Source organism: Melitaea cinxia, chromosome 30, assembly GCF_905220565.1.
Source record: "Melitaea cinxia chromosome 30, ilMelCinx1.1, whole genome shotgun sequence".
Lineage (NCBI taxonomy): Eukaryota > Metazoa > Arthropoda > Insecta > Lepidoptera > Nymphalidae > Melitaea > Melitaea cinxia.
In genome coordinates, this window is record NC_059423.1 from 3,494,547 (window position 1) to 3,518,854 (window position 24,308).

Sequence of the window (24,308 nt, forward strand, 5' to 3'; positions counted from 1 at the left end):
ATTAAGCGGGTTAATAACATATATGGCAAAGAAACGTTTGCGGAGTCAGCCAGTATATATACATATACATATATACTTATATATATATAATATTACGAAATAGAAACTGTAAAATTGATACAGATAAGAAAACGTTCTTAATACGAGAAATATTCAAAATTGTAAAGATTTCAGCGTGCACATCGCTTTAATACCGTACGCCGCTGAAAGATACATTTTTCCAGACCAGAGAGCGCTATACTTCAAGATTCCATTTAGATTCCACGTATTGTGTAATGCGTTAGACTAAAAATTTACCTGAAATTCTGCCTCGAAGTCTAGATTCTTGCATTATTTAGTTGTGTTAATTCTGTTTCGCTGGAGATGGAATTTTAGATCCAGTATCTATATTTAGTACCTGTGATTATAGCATTTAGAACATACTCTTTTAGATTATATAGGTTGATTGGCCATACACAATTAAATTACTGTATTTTGTGTAAGACATATGATCGAGTTTTTAACAAGTACTTACAATTTATATAAAAAGTATACTAATAGGTGGTTTGGTGAACCTTCACAAAAACTAAATTTCCAATTAATGGGACTTTTATATTTTACTGTAAATAATAATTTTAGTAATTATTGAAATTTACCGGCGTTTAATTATTAAATTAAGCGGCGTACGGTATTAAAGCGATGTGCACGCTGAAAATCTTTACAATTTTGAATATATAATATTTTGAATCTTTACAATTTTAATTGATTTTAATATCTTATATATTTTGAATACATTATATATATATATATATATATATATATATATATATATATATATATATATATATATATATATATATATATATATACGGATACTTACGTTACGGGGATAACTTCGTCGTTTAAGAACCTATTTTCATAATTCTTTTTTTTATGGTACCATTATAAGGAAACCAGGATCTGATGATGGGATCCCAGAGAAATCGAGGGAAACCCTCGAAAATCGTAGTGACGACTAGAGCGTTTGTTAATTTTTTTCGTCTACTTACGTTGTATTACTTGTCGATGTAATTGAAGTCGGTTTTTTTTTCGTTTGCGAGCAAATACAATTATTCAGTGAAGCGTTGTCTCTATGAAAACTTATAACAAATTTGTGGTTTATTTTATATATGTCGAATTTAAAAAAAAAGCAATGAACACTTTATTCCAAGAATAAAAGTGATAAATACCTGACTTAAATAACTTAAGTACTTTTTGAATCGTCATTTAATATTTATTCTTAGTTCTGAGTGCAGCTACTTCTGATTTCGTTAAGTCAGACCCTCTTGAAATTAATGTTGCCCATTGTATCAAGAAAATACATTTGAATTTGAATTTTTTTTCGAAAAAAATACTAAGTGTTTATTTTCTTGTAGGTTTTAAATTTTATTTGTTAATTTATATTTCTTTTTTTTTTGTTTAAACTCGATGAAACGAAAATGCGTCACGATAAAGTAACAATCATATACATGTACTAGCTGTGCCCGCGGCTTCGCCCGCGTTGAAATCAGTGTGTCACAAAGTTTTCCCGGCAAACTTCCAGTGAAACTCTCATCAAAATCGGCTTTGCCGTTCCGTAAACCTTCCTCTTGAAGCCCTCTCTCCATTTGTGAAACCGCATGAAAATCCGTTAAGTAGATTTTGAGGGAATCGGTCACATACGCTTTTGGGAACTTTGTTTTATAATACACTAACTGTTGCCCGCGACTACGTCCGCGTGGTTATGAAGATATGCATTACTATTAAGATGCTTAACGCAAATTATTTTTTTATTTCAGTCACTTGAAATGCTTATCACTCTGAGTAACTTTTTCAAAGGCACAATTTAGTATAATTTAATAGTTATTTTTATAAAACCTCTCTATACACCACATTTTTAGTTTTATTTTCAGGCTGCAGTATGAATAACCTATCAGGCGAACTTGTTGCTACTGTATATGTTTCATACAAACTATCAACCCCAATTAAACCCCCTTAGCGATGGAATATCGCAAAATCCGTTCTTAGCGGATGTCTACTAACTATAATCTACCTCCCTGCCAAATTTCATCTTTGTCCATCTTGGATGGATGGACCATCCAGCGGTTTTTGAGTTCTCGTGATGTCAATCAGTGACCTTTCTCTTTTATATATATAGATTACGATGTATTATTTGGACACTTCCTCGCCATCGATAGAGCATACATTTTAAATTTCAAGTCTCTTACCTTAATAACATATGACTTTCATATAAACTTCCAACCCCCGTTTTATCCCCTTATGGATCGAGTTTCGTAAAATCCGTTCTCAGCGGATGTTTACGCCCAATAAGGAACCTATCTGCAAAATTTCAAGTTTGTAGCTGTTATAGTTTCGGAAATTTCGTGATGTGTGAGTCAACCTACCATCCCCCGTTTTAACCCCAAAAGGGAGTTGATTTCTAAAGATACATTATTTGGACACCTTCTCATCATCTATAGAGTATCGATTTTAAATTGCAAGTCTCTTACTTCAAAAACATAGGTCTTTCATACAAACTACCAACCTCCGTTTTACCCTCTTAGGGATCGAGTTTTGTAAAATTCATTCTCAGCGGATATTTACGCCCTATAAGGAACCTACTTGCCAATTTTCAAATTTGTAGCTGTTATAGTTTCGGAGATTTCGTGATGAGTAAGTCAACCTACCATCCCCCGTTTTAACCTCAAAAGGGAGTTGATTTCTAAAGATACATTATTTAAACACCTTCTCACTATCTATAGAGCATACATTTTAAATTTCAAGTCTCTTCCTCCAAAACATAGGACTTTCATACAAACTTCCAACCCCCGTTTTATCCCCTTAGGGGTAGAGTTTCATAAAATTCGTTCTTAGCAAATGTATACGCCCTATAAGAAACGTACCTGCCAAATTTCAAGTTTGTAGGTATTATAGTTTCGGAGATTTCGTGATGAGTGAATCAACCTACCATCCCCCGTTTTAACCCCAAAAGGGAGTTGATTTCTAAATATACATTATTTGGAAACCTTCTCACCATTTATAGAGCATACATTTTAAATTTCAAGTTTCTTACTTCAAAAACATAGGACTTTCATACAAACTTCCAAACCACGTTTTACCCCCTTAGGGGTCGAGTTTTGTAAAGCCCGTTCTTAGCGAATGTGTACGCCCTATAAGAAGCCTATCTGCCAAATTTCAAGTTTGTAGGTGGTATAGTTTCGGAGATTTCGTGATGAGTGAGTAAACCTACCATCCCCCGTTTTAACCCCAAAAGGGAGTTGATTTCTAAAGATTCATTATTTGAACACCTTCTCATCATCTATAAGGTATACATTTTAAATTTCAAGTCCCTTACTTCAAAAACATGGGACTTTCATACAAACTTCCAACCCCCTTTTTACCCCCTTAAGGGTCGAATTTTGTAAAATTTGTTCTTAGCGGATGTCTACGCCCTATAAGGAGCCTTTCTGCCAAATTTCAAGTTTGTAACTGTTATAGTTTCGGAGATTTCGTGATCAGTGAGCCGACCTACTATCCCCCGTTTTAACCCAAAAAGGGGTTGATTTCTAAAGATACATTATTTGGACACCTTTTCACCATCTATCTATAGAGCTTACATTTTAAATTTCAAGTCTCTTACGTCAAAAACATGGGACTCTCATACAAACTTCCAACCCCCATTTTACCCCCTTAGGGGTTGAGTTTCGTAAAATCCGTTCTTAGCGGGTGTCTACGTCCTATAAGGAGCCTACTTGCCAAATTTCAAGTTTGTAGGTGTTATAGTTTCGGAGATTTCGTGATGAATGACCTTTCGCGTTTATATATATTATAGATAGGAGAGAATGAGATAGAATTTATTACAGAGTATTTTATGTTCTCGGTGAAAAAATCTCTTGTTTTCTCACACTTTTCAGAAGTTTCACTTCTGACGAGTGTGAATTAATTATACACACTTTTTTATTTATTTCTTTTTTTTTTCCTATTTCTATTTCTTTATTATCAAATTTGTAATGAAAACGCAGGAAATGCCATAAAATAATTGTGTTTGCTCGCAAACGAAAAAAAAAACCGACTTCAATTACATCGACGAGTAATACAACGTAGATCGACGCAAAAATAGTCAAGTAACTACGCGTTATCAAAGATTCTCAAAAAGTAGTTATCAGATCTCAATAAAATTTATATATGACCACATGACAAACATCAGCTATCGATTAAATTAAAAATTATCAAAATCGGTACACCCAGTAAAAAGTTATTGCGGATTTTCAAGAAGTTCTCTCGATTTCTCTGGGATCCCATCATCAGATCCTGGTTTCCTTATCATGGTACTAATCTAGGGATATCTTCTTTCCAACAAAAAAAGAATTATCAAAATCGGTACACCCAGTAAAAAGTTATTGCGGATTTTCAAGAGATTCCCTCGATTTCTCTGGGATCCCATGATCAGATCCTGGTTTCCTTATCATGGTACAAAACTAGGGATATCTCCTTTCCAATAAAAAAAGAATTATCAAAATCGGTACATCCAGTAGAAAGTTATGTGGTATAATACAACGTAGGTCGACGAAAAAAGCGTCAAGTAAAAACGCATTATTAGATGTAACTCGAAAAGTAGTAGTTAGATCTCAAATAAATTTAAATGGGACCAATTGGCACACACCACCTTTCGATTAAAATAAAATTTGTCGAAATTGGTCCACACGATCAAAAGTTCTGATGTAACATACATAAAAAAAAAAAAAAAAAACAGTCGAATTGAGAACCTCCTCCTTTTTTGGAAGTCGGTTAAAAATGTTGAAAGTGATGAAAAGTCACAAAATGATAATACTTGTGTTTGCAGGCAAAATGGTGTTTGCAGGCAGACTTCAATTATATCGACAAGTAATACAACGTAGGTAGACGAAAAATTAGTCAAGTAAATACGCATTTTCAAACATTACTCCAAAAGTTTTAATCAGATCTCGATGAAATTTAAATGTGACCACATGATAAACATCGGCTTTCGATTAAATTAAAAATCATCAAAATCGGTACACCCAGTAAAAAGTTGTGCGGACTTTCGAGTTTCTCTCGATTTCTCTGGAATTCCATCATCAGATCCTAGTTTCCTTATCATGGTACCACATCAGGGATATCTCCTTTCCAACAAAAAAAGAATTATCAAAATCGGTTCATAAAAGACGAAGTTAATCCCCAAACATACATAAAAAATATATATATTATATACGGTCGAATTGAGTAACCTCCTCCTTTTTTGAAGTCGGTTAATATAATCATTAAGTAACTACATAGATTATTATAGACGTACTATTTTAGTCATTAATTCTTGTTTTGGATTTCAAAAATATTTAAAATACGACATGTATGTAGCCTTTGACACGAAAAGGCACGAAAAAAAAACCTGTTGCACGTCTCCAAAGGACATGCACCAGTTAAGCGTCGCGTTACCTGAGATTTTTCACAAGTACCCTCCCTTTTAGCGGGTTTAACGTGAAATGCATGATACCGTCACGTTTACGCGATACTCTTTAACGGGGTCCCCTTTGTGTTAACACGGGCAAAAAGAAAGAGACAGGCGAACGAGGCGAAGCAAAGGTTGTGAGGGCTCTTACCCCTGTATCTATGGTCGAGTCAAAGTAATTACTTGAGTAAAAGTCGTTACTTAAGTAGTCGTTTTTATACTATAAACAAGAATTTGAATGAAGTAAGAACTGTCAAAAGTAAGAATACTTGGCCAAGTAATAGTCGTCAATTTCACTACTTAAGTAACGTACAGTGCTCAGCCAATGCAATTTTAGTACATTTTTAGGTTATTTCATTAACTGTCTCTCGGTCTGTGGTATTATTTACGTTGTGTTGTGGAAAATAAAACAGAATTCGTATCATAATGGAACAAATAGATACTTTATTTGCAAGTTTGGATAATGTAACTGCTGATCCATTGGAAGAAGTCGAAAATAGTATTCGTGTAATTGAACCCCGAGTATACAAAATTTATTTTCGCGATAGAGACCCCCTTCATGAGTATACAGAATCAGATTTTAAGAAGAGATTTCGTTTTGGAAAAAATGTCGTTATGAATGTAATATTACCAATGATTATCGATAACATTCGCTATGAAACACAAAGAGGTCTTCCTATCTCCCCAGAATGTCAACTCCTTACAGCATTAAGGTTTTATGCTACAGGTAACTTCCAAACCGTAAGTGGAGACCTCATACATATATCCCAATCAACAGTTTGCAATATTGTACAAAAAGTAAGTCGCTCATTAGCTCATCAAATGCATAGATTCATCAAATTTCCAAGGTCAGAAAGAGAGTTAAAAAGAGTGCAGGATGACTTTGAATCTATCGGACGTATAGGAAGATATGGTGGACTGAAGAATATTATTGGAGCATTGGATTGCACCCATATAAAGATATCCAAACCCCGAGGAATAGAACACACCGAACAATACCGCAATAGAAAAGGTTACTTTTCTTTGAATGTTCAAGTTGTAGGAGGCCCATATTTGCAAATATTTGATATAGTCGTACGTTGGGCTGGAAGCACTCATGATAGTCGCATTTTTCGAAATTCCATGTTAAATGTCAAATTACAGAATAATGAAATTCAAGGTACGTTAGTTGCCGATGCAGGTTACTCATGCACAAAACATTTACTTACTCCAATATCTAATCCTTCAAGTCCAGCTGAAGAAAGATACAACAAGGCGCAAATCAAGACTCGAAACACAATTGAGCGATTATTTGGGGTATGGAAGCGGAGGTTTCCATGTTTACAAAGAGGTATGGCTACAAAACTAAGAAACACGGCTAACATTATAATAGCTTGTGCGGTCTTGCATAATATAGCTATAGAAACAAATGACCCCATTGATGATTTAGAAATGCAAACAAACATAGAGACGATATCTAGCACAGCAACTACCCTTGGAACAAGTGATGGCATGGTTCTTCGGGCTAATATTATTACACGAGATTTCACATAAAAAAAAACTTAAAAAAGAACTGTTTAGTAAATAATAAAAAAAAATAATAATAAAAATAATAATAATAAATTTTAAATTACAACAAGAGAAAAACCATTGTGTACTTAATTTTTTATTAAAGCCTTATTCTAACAATTGTCTCTCTTTAATTTTTAATTCTATAGCCCAAATTTTTTCCTTATGTTCCCTTTCCATTATTTTTATTTTTAAATCTTCTTTGTGCATTTCTTGCTGGTGTTGTAATTGCTCTTCTAATAATTTTATTTTTAATAAATCAATTTTATTTATATATTTCTCCCCAAAACTACTTTTTTTCAATGGGGTTTTCATTGTGAAGAGTTCACTATGTTTTTTTAAATTTTCCTCTGATATGCACTGTGTAGATGTACTCGGTGTAGATGTACTTTCTTTTAAGGTCATTTCTATTGTTTTATCAGGTAAATCGGGAATGTCCGCATAACAATTGGTGTTCTTGCTCCATGCTTCATCGTTTTCATCCCCAAGTTTCACCAATGAACCTATTAATAGAATTAAATAAGATTAATTTAATTTCAATCACAATATATTTTAACACAATCTATGTTAAAGCAATAATCATAAATGTATAACTATAAATACCATTTATGTCACTGTCCACATCCACTTGTACATTCGTCAAAATATTCTTATCAATATCCATGACTTTTGCATCTATGGGATTCATATCATCCACTAATGGGCCTCCACCAGTCATGAACCTTACGTTTTCTTTGGTTTTAGCTTCTCTAGCCTTGGCTTTCATATTATACCACAGCTTAAGAAGTTGTTTCGTGGCTGCCTGTAATAAAAAACACAATATTAGTTATTAAGGACATATAATGTAAACAAATTAATAAATTAAACTATGGATTACTGTTTTAGCTAATGAAAAGGTGAAAAGAATTGATCTCATATATAACCTTAAATGTAATATACTATGGATAAGTATTGTATTTATAAATTAAAGGAAACCAGAGCAGCCAGACTAATGTTACTATTACCTATGATATTGGAAAAAATACAGAAATGGCAGAAGCCGGGATCGACGATTACTTTAATAAGAGCCGTGGTATTTTAGCAATGTAAAAAGAGCTTGTATAAATGTTATTATAAATTACAATCATAAGGTGGTACTTACTTTTTGAGTGACGATTGGAGATGAATTAAATTCATTCCTTATATTCTCCCAGCAATTCTTCTTTTTAAGAGCACTGATTGCGTTAGTTTTTTTGCACGACAATATCTCATCATATTTTTGAATGATATTTAAAAATAAATCCTTTTCTAGTGACGAGAAAGGTTTTTTCCTCTCAATATCACTCATTTTCTTAGGACGAAGTACTAATTTTTACTGAACAAGTAATAATCAAATTCAATACAACAAACAACCAACAATTTTAATGAATTACAATAAACCAATGTTCATTGGACATGACTGACACTCATGAGCGTTTCATTTCACACAAACTTGTAATGAAAGAAACTTGATTTTTTTTATTTTCTAGCATCTGATAAATTAAAAAATGTACTAAAATCATTAAAACTAAATGATTATCATTTGTAATGTTATGTGTGTGTTGTGTGCAGTTTTAAGTTCATAATTAACATATATTTTACAATTGAAATTAAATACGGAACGTAAGACAGCATTGTTGCCAAATTTAACATAACCTTAAGTCGAAAGTATTACTTATTACTTTTCTCAAGTTAGTAATGAAGAGTACTTGACTATAAAATATGTTTCTTAGCTCATTCAGAGTTTTCTCAAGTAATTGCTTAGTTAAGTAATTACTTAGAAACTAGTAATGACTCGATTATAGATACGAGGGTTAGAATTATACGGGTGAGTAGTGGTGTGCGTCTTTGTCGATAGTTTTTGCGTGTTAATGTTTTCGTGATAAGGTTTTCGCGTGTGTGCGTGTTATGGTATCTATATTAAAATAGCTTAGTAAAAATATGTAACTACGTTGACAAAAACACGTGTACGTGATTTCAACCGCAACTATTTTTTTCTTTAAGACATAAAAAATTGTTTTGTAGCTTTAATCGAACATGTCTTTTTCTAAGAACGCAACAATAGAAACATACAAAAATTCATTATAGACTCGGGCGGTAATCTCACTCACTGCCCCTGAAGTAGAAAGCAGGGTTATACTTCTAAGGGCTAGTCAACTCGAAGTTTAATTCAGTATCACGACGCGAAAGAAACACGCTCCGATATGATAATTGTGTTGTGTATAGTAAATCACTACATCGTTACATACAAACATCGTCACCACGATAGTTTGTTTGTAATGTAATTTTTGAACGTATTCATCGTAGGAGAACTTATTAGGTAGCTGGAAGTTATTTTTAAGTGTATAAAAACATAGTTCATATTCTCGTTATCTGTGGAGAATATAATAAGGATTGTTAAAATAACTTTAGTGATTTAAAAGTTGTTCTAAATATGTTTTTAACATAGGTTATAACGATGTTTATATTCCATACTAATAATTGTGTTTGCCAGCTAACAAAAAAAACCGACTTCAATTACATCGACAAGTAATACAATGTAAAACGCAATAGTCACCAGTACGATTTTCAAAGATTCCACTTGATTTCTCTGGGATACCATGATCAGATCCTAGTTTCCATATCATCGTACCACCCTTGATATATCTCCTTTCCAACAAAAGAAAAAAATAGTAAAATCGGTTCATAAACGTTGTGTTACTTGTCAATGTAAATTGTTTTTTTTTTTTTTTACGAGCGTACACAATTGTGTATTATAAATTAAATAATTAAAAGAACCTACAAAATACAGTCGCGAGTAATACCATAGCTACACAATTAGCCAATTAATATGCAGTAGCCACTTACACGAGTAATAATAGTTATCGTATCGAGATAAATGTAATCCTACGATAAGTTGAATTGCCGTCTAACATTCTCTATTGAAGTGTAGCGAGCTATGAACGAATGTATTATGACTCGTTAAATGTGTATATTAATACATATAATTAAAAAATAACGTATCGGTCGGTATCTGTACATGAAATATATATGAGAAAAAATATTATTTACCGGGGGAAAAAATATTATTTTATTATATATGAGAAAAAATATTATTTTGGGACCCTTACCAACGCAAATAGTACCCAAAACAATGATTGATAGAATTTTTGTCTGTTTCTATGCGTTTGTGCATGTAAATCTCAGAAAGGAAGAAATCTCAGGTGTTCGGTTCGCGCACTTGTTCGGAGTAGACACGCAACACTTTGCTCCTGTAAAATAAAATCATTTCAAGTGTCTAAACCATTCCTTGCGTGATTGAATTTCGCTTATTCAATAAAAAAACTTAAATATGAACTGTGTTTGTTAAAATCTTACACTAAATTCACGTAATTACCACATTTTATCGTCAAAAACTGTTGTGTTAAGTGCTGTTATAAAAGTTCATATTGGGTAGTTTAGTGAGCGAAACTAATAATAAGACAATTACCCGAAACTGATAATAACTAACATTTGCTACGGGCCGACCTATCGGATCGTCAAATTCGCTGCATTTCCTTAAATTACTGGTGGCGTAACGGCCAAGACGCTTAGACTGCGCATTATTCGTTGGGGCCTGAGTTCAAACCGCACACCGAAGCTGTTTTTGTTCTTAAAATTTTATCATTTAAAATTTGTGAAGAATGAAATTTCAATGTTGTAAAAGTACGATAGAGGGCGCCGGTAGTGTCCTCATATGCTTTAACTGCAAACATCACTATCATTTTCAATGTTTGTATCCAACCGATAAAAAATCAATTACACCTAATTTGAAGAAATGGGTATGTCCTGAATGCACAAGTAAACAACCAAAGCCAGCCAAAAACGACAATACTCCGATAAGAAGTTCCTCAAAATTAACTCAAAGCAACGATAACGTTACTATAAACCGCGGCGGCGCACAGTGGGCTGGGAATACAAGCCCACTGTGCGGCGGCGGGTCCAATGTGGTGTTATCACCCGGATCACCTTCATCTAAGGAGGATACTCCACTATCGGCTGAACTGGTGCAAAGAATTGTAGCCGAGGAAAACGATAAGCTAAGAAATGATTTAAAAACTCTGGTTCACCATGCAATTTCGGAAGAGTTTAAATCTTTAAAAGTTGAAATTACAACCATCAAGGACTCCATGAGTACGTTCAAGCAACAATTGGGTAATCTGTCAGAGCGTATCGAAAAAGTCGAGACGGATATAAAGCTTTGTGAGTCAGTGTCTTCTGATATATGCTATCTCAAATCCTCCTTTGCCAAAATAGAAATGGAAAAAGATAAAATTTTGTCGACAATGAACAACGATCCCTTGCCAACTACGTTTCAAAATACACCGCATACCGTTTATGAAGATCTTGCTGCTGAGCTCCATGAACGTGCTCTGAGATCAAAGAATATTGTCGTTGTGGGCATTCCGGAAGATACAAACTCGGATGTATTGAAAATGAAAGAACAAGACAAACAAAAACTTCTAAATATCCTGCATACTATAAGCCCCGATTCCCCTCAACCAATTAAAATATACCGTTTGGGAAAACAAATCTCCGGGAAATCTAGACCCATAAAAGTTTGCTTTGAATCTGAGAGCACAGTTAAATATTTATTGCGTAATAAGACAAAGATAAAGAACGAAAAATTACGTATATACTCAGATCAAACACTACTACAAAAACAGTATATGAGCACCTTGCGTGAGCAGCTGGCAATGCGCACGGATAAAGGAGAAACTAATTTAACAATTAAATATATTAAAGGCGTTCCGAAAATCATAACAGGGTCCTCAAAAAACTGAGAAAAACAAATCAACACAATAGTAAAATAAGTAATTCACAACTAAACGATAATAATAATATTACTTACCAATTGGCAAATAATTACCAGAATATTGTTACAAGCTCTTCGTCCCTTAAATGTTTTTACGCAAATGTGCGAAGCTTACATACTTCAGGAAAGCTCGAAGAACTAACTTGCATTCTGAAATACATACCGGCCGATGTGCACATTGTGCTGCTAACAGAAACCTGGCTAACGTCAGAATATGAAGCACAATCAATACAAATACCCAACTATACCCATGTCTTTAACATCCGATCTGGTGGTGCGGGAGGTGGTGTATCAATCTTTATACATAAAAATTTTACCTTTGACGTAACTGAATCGCTTTACAATGACAGAAATAACTACCTGTGGATCTATATTAACAAACTAGCTCTAAATATAGGATTGGTGTATAGACCACCGGATACAAACGTAAATGACTTCTTGGATAGATTCTCAACATATCTCGAACAGCGAAAGCGATGTGTCGTCTTTGGTGATTTCAATATCAACCTGCTCTCTAATGACTCCCGAGCAATGGAGTATCAAAACTGCATAAGGGAATCAGGATACATTTTATTGAATAAAATTGATGTAGAACATTGTACGCGAGAGACGAACACAACTAAAACGATAATAGACCATATCTGCTCGAACGTGAAAGAACACCCATTTCAATTTTGTTTAATTGAATCTAGTATGTCGGATCATAAACAAATCTATTTTGAATTAAAAAAGCGTATAGTTGTGCCAAAGCCAAAAATACAATACGAAGCAGTTAACTATACATCTCTTTACTCTGATATGTCGCAAAAAAATTTCACTAACAAAAATCATGTTTTCTCTAATCTGGAACAATTCATTCAAGAAAATATAAAGGCCAACAAAACACCTAAAACTAAAATTCAAAACTTACCAAAGGATGATTGGATAACACAGGAAGTAATTAATTATATCAACATACGAAATAAAGCATGGGTAAAATTCAAAATGAATCCCAAGGACGACAAATTAAAGGAGCAGTTTACAATTGAGCAGAATAAAGTTAACAAACTGATCAAACGACTAAGAAAACAATATTACCTCAATGCTTTTGAGAATTGCAGGAGGAAACCTAAGAAGATGTGGAACTTAATATCCAGTCTAAGCAACAACAAAGTAAAAAACTGCAATGTCCCATCTAAACTAGTAATTAATGGCAATATTATTACGGACTGCACAGAAATATGTAATACGTTCAATAACTTTTTCTCAACGATTGGCTCTGTTTTGGTAAATTGTATTCCTACACATTATCACAACCCAAACACTCACCCTTTCACACAACAAAACACATCGACTACTCTTTTAAACAGATTCAAACCGTGTACATCGTTGGAGGTCTTGAAAATTATTAATAATTTGGACAGTAATTCGAGCTCTGGTATCGACCAAATAAATACTAAAACACTAAAATGTATAAAAGATTTAATAGTGGATGAATTAGTCGCTTGTATAAATAAGTGCTTAGATGAAGGATCTTTTCCTGACAGCCTAAAAATAGCTAAAGTTAGTCCCATTTATAAATCTGACCTAAAAACTGACCCAAGTAACTATAGGCCTATATCAGTTTTACCAGTCCTCTCTAAAATATTTGAAAAAATACTTTACACGCAAATATATCAACATCTAAATGACATTGACTTTCTCTCTAAAAAACAATATGGATTTAGGCCGAAGTCGAATACTTTAGCAGCTACCATTGACTTAGTTAGTAATATAAAAAGTGCTATTGATAAAAAACAGGTGGCCGTAGGCATATTCATTGACATCAAAAAAGCATTTGACGCGGTGAGTCACCCACTCTTACTTAAAAAGCTTAGTTACCTTTTTAGTGACACTGCATATAATATTCTAAAGTCTTACTTAGATAATCGATATCAAATAGTCAAGATTGGCGACAGTAAAAGTACTATGGCTAAGATAACTCACGGTGTCCCACAAGGATCCATATTAGGACCATTATTATTCCTGATTTACATTAATAGCATTAGTGAACTCAACCTAACTGGGGATATAATATTATATGCAGATGACACATGCCTTTTCTACTATGGAGAAAATATAAATGAAATTATGGCAAAATCTCAAAAAGATCTTGATACCCTTGAAGAGTGGTTTAAATATAACCTTCTCACAATAAATACCAGCAAAACAGCATACATGATTTTCGCCGCTAAAAACAAAAATATTAATCAAAATTTAACGCTTAAAATAAATAATGACATTCTAAAAATATCCGAACAAGAAAAATATCTCGGGTTAATTTTAGACCATAAGCTAACATGGAAACCCCACATAATGAAAATACGTAAAAAACTAATTTCTTTACTTGGTTGCTTAAGAAATTTATCCAAATGCATACCAGAAAAACTACGAATTGTTATATACAATACCTTAGTTAAACCACATCTAGAGTATCTTACTGAGATATGGGGATGCGCAGCTAAGAGTAACTTACAACCTTTACAAAGAACACAAAATAAACTAATAAAAGTACTGTATAAAATGGATTTCTTGACACCTACAAAAGATGTTTACAAAATAACAAAGCTTCTTAATGTAAAACAGATATATACCTACAATACATGCATGTTAGTCAGAAAAATACTCAAAGGAACACTACAAACCCAGTTACGTTTTGATCTCAAAAATCCCAGTAAATATAGTAAACGCAGGAAAAATACCAATTTAATACAGTTACCCAGAACCAGGACAAATTACGGTAAATTAAATATAAAATATGATGGAGCTGGAATGTATAATAACTTACCCGAATGTATAACTAACGTAAAGTCCATGGCAAAATTTAAAGAATTGCTAAAAAATTACATTCTTAGTAACTTTGATTAAACGTAATATTAACTTGCCTATACAGGCTTTAAAAAATAAAAAAATAAAAAAGTTTAAAAAAAATAAAATAAAATAAAATAAATAAATAAAAAATACTAGAAAACACAAATTCATTAATAATATTATATCAAGCACGCATACATAAAAAATACACAAATACACGCTACATACGCACGCATGCACCAACAGACGACCGCACGCACCAATACACACACACACACACACACACACACACACACACACACACACACACACACACACACACACACACACCAAAACATATAGACACACGCACCGAACATTACTATACCGTTTCATACTATTTTTAATGTTTCTCATTTTAAGTGACTATATACTGAAATTGTATGTCTTATGAGAAAAAATAAAGATTCTTTAAACCGAAGGGCTCATCCGATTTAGATGTGGTTTTCGCTAATATATTGTGGTAAGCTTCACTTAACATTTAGTGTTTGTTTCTGTCAATCGGTTAATAAACAAAAAAGTTATGTCAATTTAAGGAATCACGTTGAACATGTAAATGTCCAAAACGCGGACGAAGTCGCAGGCATAGCTAGTTTGAATATATCATGTATAGGAAATGGTTAGGATTAGAATTATGATTAGTTACGGTTGGTTAGAACAAGACTTATGGTTACTTACGAAGGTAGAATTTGTTTGACTTTTTAGTTAACAAATCTTCATTAAAGTAATCCTTGTAATTTGCCCTTCAAAATCCTGTTTGCGTGTCACTAATTTTTTTTGGGGGAATGTTTATAGGCTATAAAAAGTCAAGACATGACTGACGGGAACTGTTTTTATGAATCAATTCAAAAGAAGGCAATTATTAATTTGCTTATTGCTAGGTTGTATATAGGCTATAAAAATTATGATATAGAAAAATTTAGCACTTAGTATAAATATGTACACGCCTCACATTTCGGCGGTACACCTTTATTTATATATAGATTTAAATATAATGTCACTTTAGCCTATCGCAGTCCACTGCTGGACATAGATCTCCACAAGTTCGTGCCAAAAACGGCGTGTACTCATGTGTTGCCCACAGTCATCGCGCTTTGCAGGCTGGTTGGTGACTGTTAAACATATAGTCGTATGACTGATATTACGTCACTTCCGTTATATATTTTCCTTACGGTTTTAGTATCACATTTTTTTCAGTTCGCGCGCCCAGCCAATTAATGTAGTATTTTTAAAGCTTTTATTAAAATCGCAATGAATATGAGACTGTTTTGATGCAAGTCCTGTTTGACTGACAACTGACAGCAAAGTCTCGCAAATAAACTACAAGTTTTAAAAATAAACATCAGAGTGCCTTAACATCAATTTGTGGAACGGGCCTATTAATTATTTTATCTACACTAATGTTGTAACATTCTACTTATGTTTCCAATACTTGACTTATAATTACTACTGTTATAGCGCAGACAACAAAACACTCAATTTAAGCAATTTCACATGATGGTATAATATCCACATCGATATCGTAAAATCTCATTATAACATCGCGCGCATGCGCGCAGCTGCGCTCTCATTGGTTAGATTTTAATGGCGGCAAAATCACTGTGACAATACACGTACGCGTGAATTTAATTTAATAAATTAAAAGTTAAAAATGGATAGCGACGATGATATTTGTACGCCTACGGATATTCTAGAATTGGCAACAAAATTAACTCACAATCTTTTGCCAGAAAAATCTAGAAAATTATATGAAAAAGAATATAATAACTTATTCCGACTCCGTCTACGAGCTCTACTGCTTGCCCCGCGACCGCTACAGCTGCTGGATCAATAATTAACATTAACTTTCAAAATTGTACCATCCAAAATTTGAACAATTATTATAAATAAACTATTGTCAGCTTTTACTCTTGTTGTTTGATTAATTGCATTAGTGAAGATAAAGTAGTGTATGCAACTGCATATAACACGGGTATTAAAACACTCGTTACTATTATGAAACTCGCTGCGCTCGTTTCATAAACTCACACTCGTGTTTTAATACCCTTCATTATATGACAGTTGCATAAACTACTATTACAATCATTTACAACAATAACACGTGTAATATTCAATTATACCAAAATCAGAGATATAGTTCATGTATTAATTGTTATAATAATACATTAATTTAATCCATTGTTTCGTAGTCTACAATGGTAAACAGCGATCATTGTGCAGATATCACGTAGCGCTCGCTAATATTAGCGATCCGCTTTAAATGTTCCGTTATGATTACTGTGTGTTGTTTAGGTTTACAATAAGTTGCGAATTTCAGGAATATGTATTATTGCCGCGAGGTTTCGCCCGCATAATTTTAGATCCTGTGGAAATGTCGGGATAAAATGTAGCGTATGTGTTATTCTGGATCTTTAGATATCTTTTGTACAAAGTTTCATTTTAATCAATTTAGTAGTTTTTGTGTGAAAGATTAATAAACATCCGCACATTCTTACAAACTTTCGTTTATATTAGTTGTTAGTGGAATATGAAGATCTCGCTTCTGTAAAAAAAGAAAAATTAAATAAATATATAAAAATAATAAAACACCTTGCCCACGAGATTATCAGCATTTGGAACGACGTGTACTCGACAAGAAAATTAAAACTATAGTGTAATTTTATCCATATCGATAGTATAAAATTATAAAACGATCCCATCACTAGTCCTCGTGTTAAGAACTGGTATCGCTTAAAAAGAATAAGGTTATGAGGTCACGCGACGGTTTTCGGCAAACGTAGGAATTTGCATTTTCCGCCGACCCCCGTCACGACTGGACATTGAAAACAAAGTGTAAATGAGTTTTATTTTAGTCTCCTTGGGGGTGTAAATTTCAACGGAGAACAAGTATTGGTCAAAAGAATAATAATTTTATTTTTGACTAGTCCACAGTTTGCAGTAACTCTTCTTCATGAGCTGGACGTAATATAAATTTATTTTATATGAAAACATTTTTTTTAGAGTGACTGCGGAGTTTCTTGTTTGTTGGTAGCTTCACTTTTGGCGCCAATTAAAATTTTAATTTATAAAAAAACAATTCGAAGGTGTTTTTTTGTTTCATAAAGTTATTATTGGTTTTAATTTTATTCATATATGTATAAAGGAATATATTCCTTTGAGTTTGTATATTTGTATAATACCTTTTTATAGCAGTAGTAATATGTATTGTTTTTATAAAGAGATTTTGACACTTCATAATAGTCACATTTATAAGAAATATTTAATTTTAATTTTATGTATAGGAATTTGTTAATAGCTTTAAATGTCGTTTCTTTGTTTTTTCAGGTAGGTTAAGGGTTTTTATAATTTATTTTTGTATCATAATGTATAAAGAAAAATTGTATACTAAAATATTTGTTTTTGCAGAGCAACACGTATAATTTTCCGATTCCAATTTAAGTAATCAACTAATGTCTTATATATGTATTATTTATATGTACATTACAAGATTTCATTTAACTTGTAATGTGTGAGACTATTTTTGTTACGATGGACTCTTGAAACTAAATTTTTAAGAATATGTCTTCAACCGATTGACTTGAAAGTTTTTATACATGTTTGACAACAATGACAACGCATGGTTATTAAAAATTGTTTTTCTAAATGTTTTTCTATACGTACCAGTCGCCTTGTTACCTGAAACACGGGCATAAAGTTGCCTGCTTAACGAACAGATGACCGTCTGGTGTGTGTGTGTGTAAAACATACGTTATATGTATAAAGAATGTCATAAAAAAATGTCTTAAATTTTTTCGTTTCTGTTATCAATTTAGTACCAACGTCAGCCAACGTTTAGTCAACGTGGTCACCAACCCGCCTACCCAGCGTTCATGCCATTTTTGGCGCAAACTTGTGGATGCCTATGTCCAGCAGTGGACTGCGATAGGCTGAAGTGATGATGATGATGATATCAATTTAGTAATTGAATAATTATTTGGATATCTTTATTATAATGCTGAGGTTGGGTAAAAGGCAGTAAACTACAATTATTGCTTTTTTTTAATTTCGACGCTATTACATTTCTTATACGATTACAACTGTAAAATAATATTTTACCGCAACGATTTAAAAACTCGTTTCATAAAACAACTAGGAATTTAGTTGACAGTAGCAGTCTTCTCGATGTAGCGGCCAGCCACTGAACTAATCGACGTTTAATGCTTGGTTAAAGATTTAAATATAAGACTAGTCGCTGTGTCAATGAGCTAATTTAAATAGTTACTTGTGACATGAGTAGGGTTGCCAGATGGCCGGGAAATCCGGAATTGTCCCGGAATTACGTGTCTTGTCCCGTGTCCAGGAATTATAGTTGATAGTCCCGGATTTCGAATACTACTAGTTTTCTAGCGATTTACAAAAAAAAAATATCAATTTTCGTATATTTTTCAACCGACTGAATTCGTAATCCTCAAATTGTCCCGGAAATGACATTCATGAATCTGGCAACCCTACACATGAGTAATATAGTCGATATACATATTATGTGAGTCGTACATTGCACGTGTGCTCAAAAGTCTTATAATTAATTATCTAATAGATATATTTTTAAAAATAAAATTATGAGTAATTTTTCTATGAAGTACGTAAGTTATGGATAAAGGTAGATGAGTCAGCAATTTTCTATGGAAATCGTAGTTTAAAGATAGTACGGAACGCGTCACTCGGAAAATTTGGAGCGTTATAGAGATAAGCGGATTTATTAAAGTATATATTTGAATTGAATGAAATGAAACCTCTGCCCAGTCGTTACCACTTACTTTGTCTATACTTACAATAAAACAGTGATAGTGATATATTAATACATTATAAAGCTGAAGTTGGTTCGTTTGTTTGAACGCGCTAATCTCAGGAACTACTAGTTCGATTTGAAAAAAAATTTTTTGTTGGATAGTCCCATTTACCAGAGAAGGCTATAGGCTATATAGGCTACATAATATTTTAGTACAATTTTCCTCAGATTAACGCGGGTTTCACACGCGGCACAGCTACTTAAAGATAGTTTGATGTTTTGGAGGGTACTCTAAAATTAATACCAAAAATGTAATTCTTTTCATTTATACTTTCCTCTGTATATCTGTACTTTATCGAATTAATTCCAACGCAACACAATAAAATAGATAACCGTTGATAACCATTAAATTTCCTATAAGTTGTATAATAATGGATATAATGTATCAATGTCATATCTCCGGAACCGCGTATTGTATTCCAATCAGGTCTCATAACTATTTATAACGATATCCCGTATGCTACAATATTTATAGGGGACGGATTAAAAATCGATTTAGAGGATGTGGTATTTTTTATTGGACTGTCATTAGTGCCATCAGAAGACGCTGCTTATATTCATTCTGTTGAAGTATTAGATTTTGTTGTAGAGCCGAAGTGGAAGAGGAAAATGTGTAAAAATAATTGTTTACCTGTAAACGAAAAACAAACTGACTTCAATTGATATTGACTAATATTAAAATGAGATGTCAAGTCCGTAGATCATTAGGGATAACTCGAAAGCTACTCGTCAGATGTCGATTAATTTTAAGAGATCAAATTACAAACACCAGCTATAATAATATAAATATAATCCTTTAAATCGATTTAACCAGTAAAAAGTTTTGAGGTGACAGCTTAGCCTACAGCTCAGCCTATTACAGTCCACTGCTGGACATATATGGCATATAGGCCTCCCCAAGTTCGCACCACACATTTGAGGTAACATTCATAAAAAATACAGTCGAATTCAGAAGAACCTCTTCCTTTTTTTTAATGTCGGTTCAAAATTACAAAAATGTCGATTGTTTTGAGGAGTAGGAAATAAAAGACCCGTCAAGGGTTTTCTTGTGGAGATTCTACTAATATTTGTACATTGATTTACGTTACTCGATTTTTAGTTGTGATAAAATGCACTTTTGACAATTGATTTTAATTGAGATGTACTCAGCGTCCATTAATAAGTTAAATAATGTACATGTGACGACGAACATTTGACGATTATAGGAATTGAAGCCATGCTTACATGTATACACACATACAATAGCCCGTTTCTGTGACCGCTACACCAACCAAGAAAAATAAAAGGAAAAAAAAAACAGTTACGAAGTAGAACTTCGAGTAAAACTCATTGGCATTCCTTTTCGGTGATATTAAAGTAGCTCGTGTTTTTTTTTTAGTTTTTTCTTTACTAAGTACCCACTTATTGGTTTATATTCCTTTTTCTATAAATTTAGAATTTTTTTATTTATTTAAATGTCTAGTTACCGAATTATCACTTCAACCTACCGCAGTCCACTGCTGGACATAGGCCTCCCCAAGTTAACCGCCAGACATAATAGCGTGAACTCATGTGTTTTGCCTATAGTCACCACACGCTGGGCAGGCGGGTTGGTGACGACCGAAAACGCTGCTGCCCGTCTTCGGCCTGTGTATTTGAAAGCCAGCAGTTGGAATGTTATCTCTCCATCGGACGGCCTTATACGTTTCAAGGTGGTAGTGGAACTGTGTTATCCCTTAGTCGCCTCTTACGACACCCACGGGAAGAGAGGGGGTGGCTATATTCTTTATTGCCGTAAACAGCACACTTACCGAATAAACTATTTATCATTATTATTTTAATTTATGAGAGTGTCATCACCGCGAGGGTTGTTACACCATCTAATTCGATTCTGGTGCAACTCCTACTTAATTATATAAAAATAGTTCAGTTCAAACGCACGTCTCGACCGGAACCAGCCCTTTCAATTAACTAGCAACCGTACGTAGTTCGCGTACGCAACGAGACGTTTTCTAGGAAGCGACAGTTAATCTTAATAACCTCGTGCACTTCAAAGCAACTTAGAACAAACATTACGTAATGGTGAAGACACAAGTGGTTACATATCGCCATTATTAACGGTGTTTTATGAAAACGACTTCCTTTATATAGAAGTTTTTTTTTAGTATGAAACATGGGAATGCTTTTAATTCCTTTGAATATTATCCTTGCTTACTTCTCGGTTGATGTTTTATGACATTTATGATGTTTCATTGTGGTTTTGTTTAGTGTTTTAAAAGTAATATTATTTGTCGTACTGTTATCGGTTTTAGTGTGATTTTATAGCAAAATAGCATGGTTAAAAAAAAGGTAGTAAAATTAGCAATGAATAATAATAATCAATCAATTAAATACATTTTGAAAAAATGATGGTCACTGCTTAAACTTTTTACTCTTAGGAGATATGTATCACGATTGTCATTTTGAAACTTAAGATATTTTGGCGAAGTTGCAGACGCCATGGTTACATGAGACTGGTGAGGTGCTTAGCGTTACATCAAACATCATAAAAAAAATGTACTACAATTATTTATTTATTTATTGAGGTTTGCTAGTGTTAATGTAACAATAGAAGAGAACTTGATCAAACAGCAGCAAAATAAAAAAGCAGTCAATGTGCAGGCAAAAATGAGATGTTTACTTAAACGTTTGTTATAACTAATTGTCTGTTATGGAATTTGTGTGTTGTGCCTGGATTTTCTAATGTTTTAGGTGCTTGAACTATCTGATAACTCGACTTTACGTCGCTGATAACGTGATAACTATCTGTATATAGTTACTGAATAGATAAAAGTATATTTTTCTCTTTAAACATTAAACTGGATTAATTTTTTCGGATATCCCTAAATCTAAACATTATCATTATCAAAGTTTTTGCTTATGAAACAATGCAACTATTGTCATATTTCATAAATTTTAAAAGCAAATTCTTAAACTTATTCGCTAGCTTCAGGCTGTAATATCCCACTGCTGGGCATAGGCCTCTTTTTCTTAAAAATAACGCCCATATGGCCTTGGCGGATATATTCCCTACTATAAGTAACGATCGCTTTCAGGTTTATGTATTATAACAACCGGGACCGACGGCTTAACGTACTCTCCGAGGCACGGTGGGAAGACCTACAAGGACAGCACAAACACCCAGACCACAGCAAACATCTGGTATGGCCAATACAAACGTTTGTCATGTGCGGGGATCGAACTCACAACCGCCAACGTAACAGCTATAACCAGTGCTGTGACCGTTGCGCCAACGCGTCTTAAACCTAATTACTAAATAACTAAATAATTGTATAAAATTTAAGTTATAAATAAATTTTTAGTTTCAGTTAGGTATTCACATTCATGAGATTCTCAATTCGACTGTATTTTTTTGTGATTGTCACTTCAGAAAATTATACTGGATGTACCGATTCGATGATTCTTTATTTAACCGATAGGTGGTGCGTCACACACAATTTAATCAAGATCTGACAAGCACTTTTCGAGCTATATCTAATAATGCGTATTTACTTGACAATTTTTTTTGTCGATCTACATTGTATTATACCTTATAACTTTTCACTCGGTCTACCGATAATTCTTGTTTATTCGAAAACTGATGCTTGTCTAGTGATTTAAGTAAAATTGATAGAAATCTAAGGCTTATTTTTAATTAATATTTGATAATGCGTATTTACTTGACTATTTTTTCGTCTAACTACGTTGTATTATGTTCATGTCGATGTTAATTAACATAATGTGTCTAACATTAAACATAATTACTAAAATTTCAAAACAATGATAATTTTTAAGCATATATTTATAAGCTTTTTAGATTTTGCATATATTAACAAACATTCTATATGTATCATACATAATGTATGAAGAAAAATAAGTTAAAGATAATAAAATAAAGTCTGCTCATTAGATCTTTTATTAGCGCGTTCAAAGCAATATTTCAACTTTAAATACAAGTTTGAAAATAACACTTACCGACTTCAAGACTATTTCTTATTGTTGAAAATAATACTTATTATCCTCGAGACTTATTAACTGTAAGAAGGTAACGATAAAACATGTCAAGAAATGATAAATCAACGGACACTTTGTTTTTCTCCCGCCATTTCTCACGTTGACGCTTTTTTTCTCTCAACATTCGTGTTTGGTGTGAACGAAAATAAAAGGAAAGGTATGCTTTGATGTCGCCTTTGGAGGACTTATTACAAATTAAAATTATAATTGTTAGGGCTGTGTACAGAAATATTTAAACCTAGTTAATAGGGTGCATTATGACTCCAATTTTTATTCGACTTTCTGTCTACATCTTACGAACGTATTTAATATTTACTTAACAAATATAAAATAAAGTAGTTGAAATGTTCCTGCTTAGAAAAAAAAAATATTTAGATTTTTCATCAGAAAATGTCCTCCCAAAATCTGGAGCAGCCCGACCGGGAAGTTTCCTCGACCTTGCAGAAGATTACAGATAAATAATACTGCTTTCAAGTAGTGTTGTATTCCTCTGATGGGTAAGGTGACTGAGCTCCTGGGTGAGCATTGAGGGTAGGGGCAACGCGCTTGCGATGCTTCTATTGTTGCAAGCGTCTATAAGCTACGGCAATCGCTTACCATCAGGTGAGCCGTTCGCTTGTATGCTGACTAGTTGTATAATAATTGTGTTTGCTGGCAAGCGAAATTTAAATGTGACCACATGATAAACATCGGCTTTCAATTAAGTTAAAAATCATCAA

The 24,308-nt window shown here is 33.2% G+C and overlaps 2 protein-coding genes across 2 annotated transcripts; one reads left to right on the forward strand and one right to left on the reverse strand.

Moving 5' to 3' along the window:
- Positions 1-5,887: 5,887 nt before the first annotated feature.
- On the forward strand, positions 5,888-6,994 carry LOC123668100 (putative nuclease HARBI1). Its single transcript, XM_045601894.1, has one exon. The coding sequence runs from the start codon at positions 5,888-5,890 to the stop codon at positions 6,992-6,994; it is 1,107 nt and encodes a 368-aa protein (XP_045457850.1).
- A 123-nt stretch (positions 6,995-7,117) lies between these two features.
- Positions 7,118-8,340, reverse strand: LOC123668101 (myb/SANT-like DNA-binding domain-containing protein 3). The gene is made up of 4 exons (XM_045601895.1): positions 8,151-8,340; positions 7,613-7,811; positions 7,384-7,512; positions 7,118-7,245 (listed from the first exon to the last, which is right to left on the reverse strand). The coding sequence occupies exons 1-4, from the start codon at positions 8,334-8,336 to the stop codon at positions 7,118-7,120; spliced, it is 642 nt and encodes a 213-aa protein (XP_045457851.1). The 5' UTR covers positions 8,337-8,340.
- Positions 8,341-24,308: the final 15,968 nt, after the last annotated feature.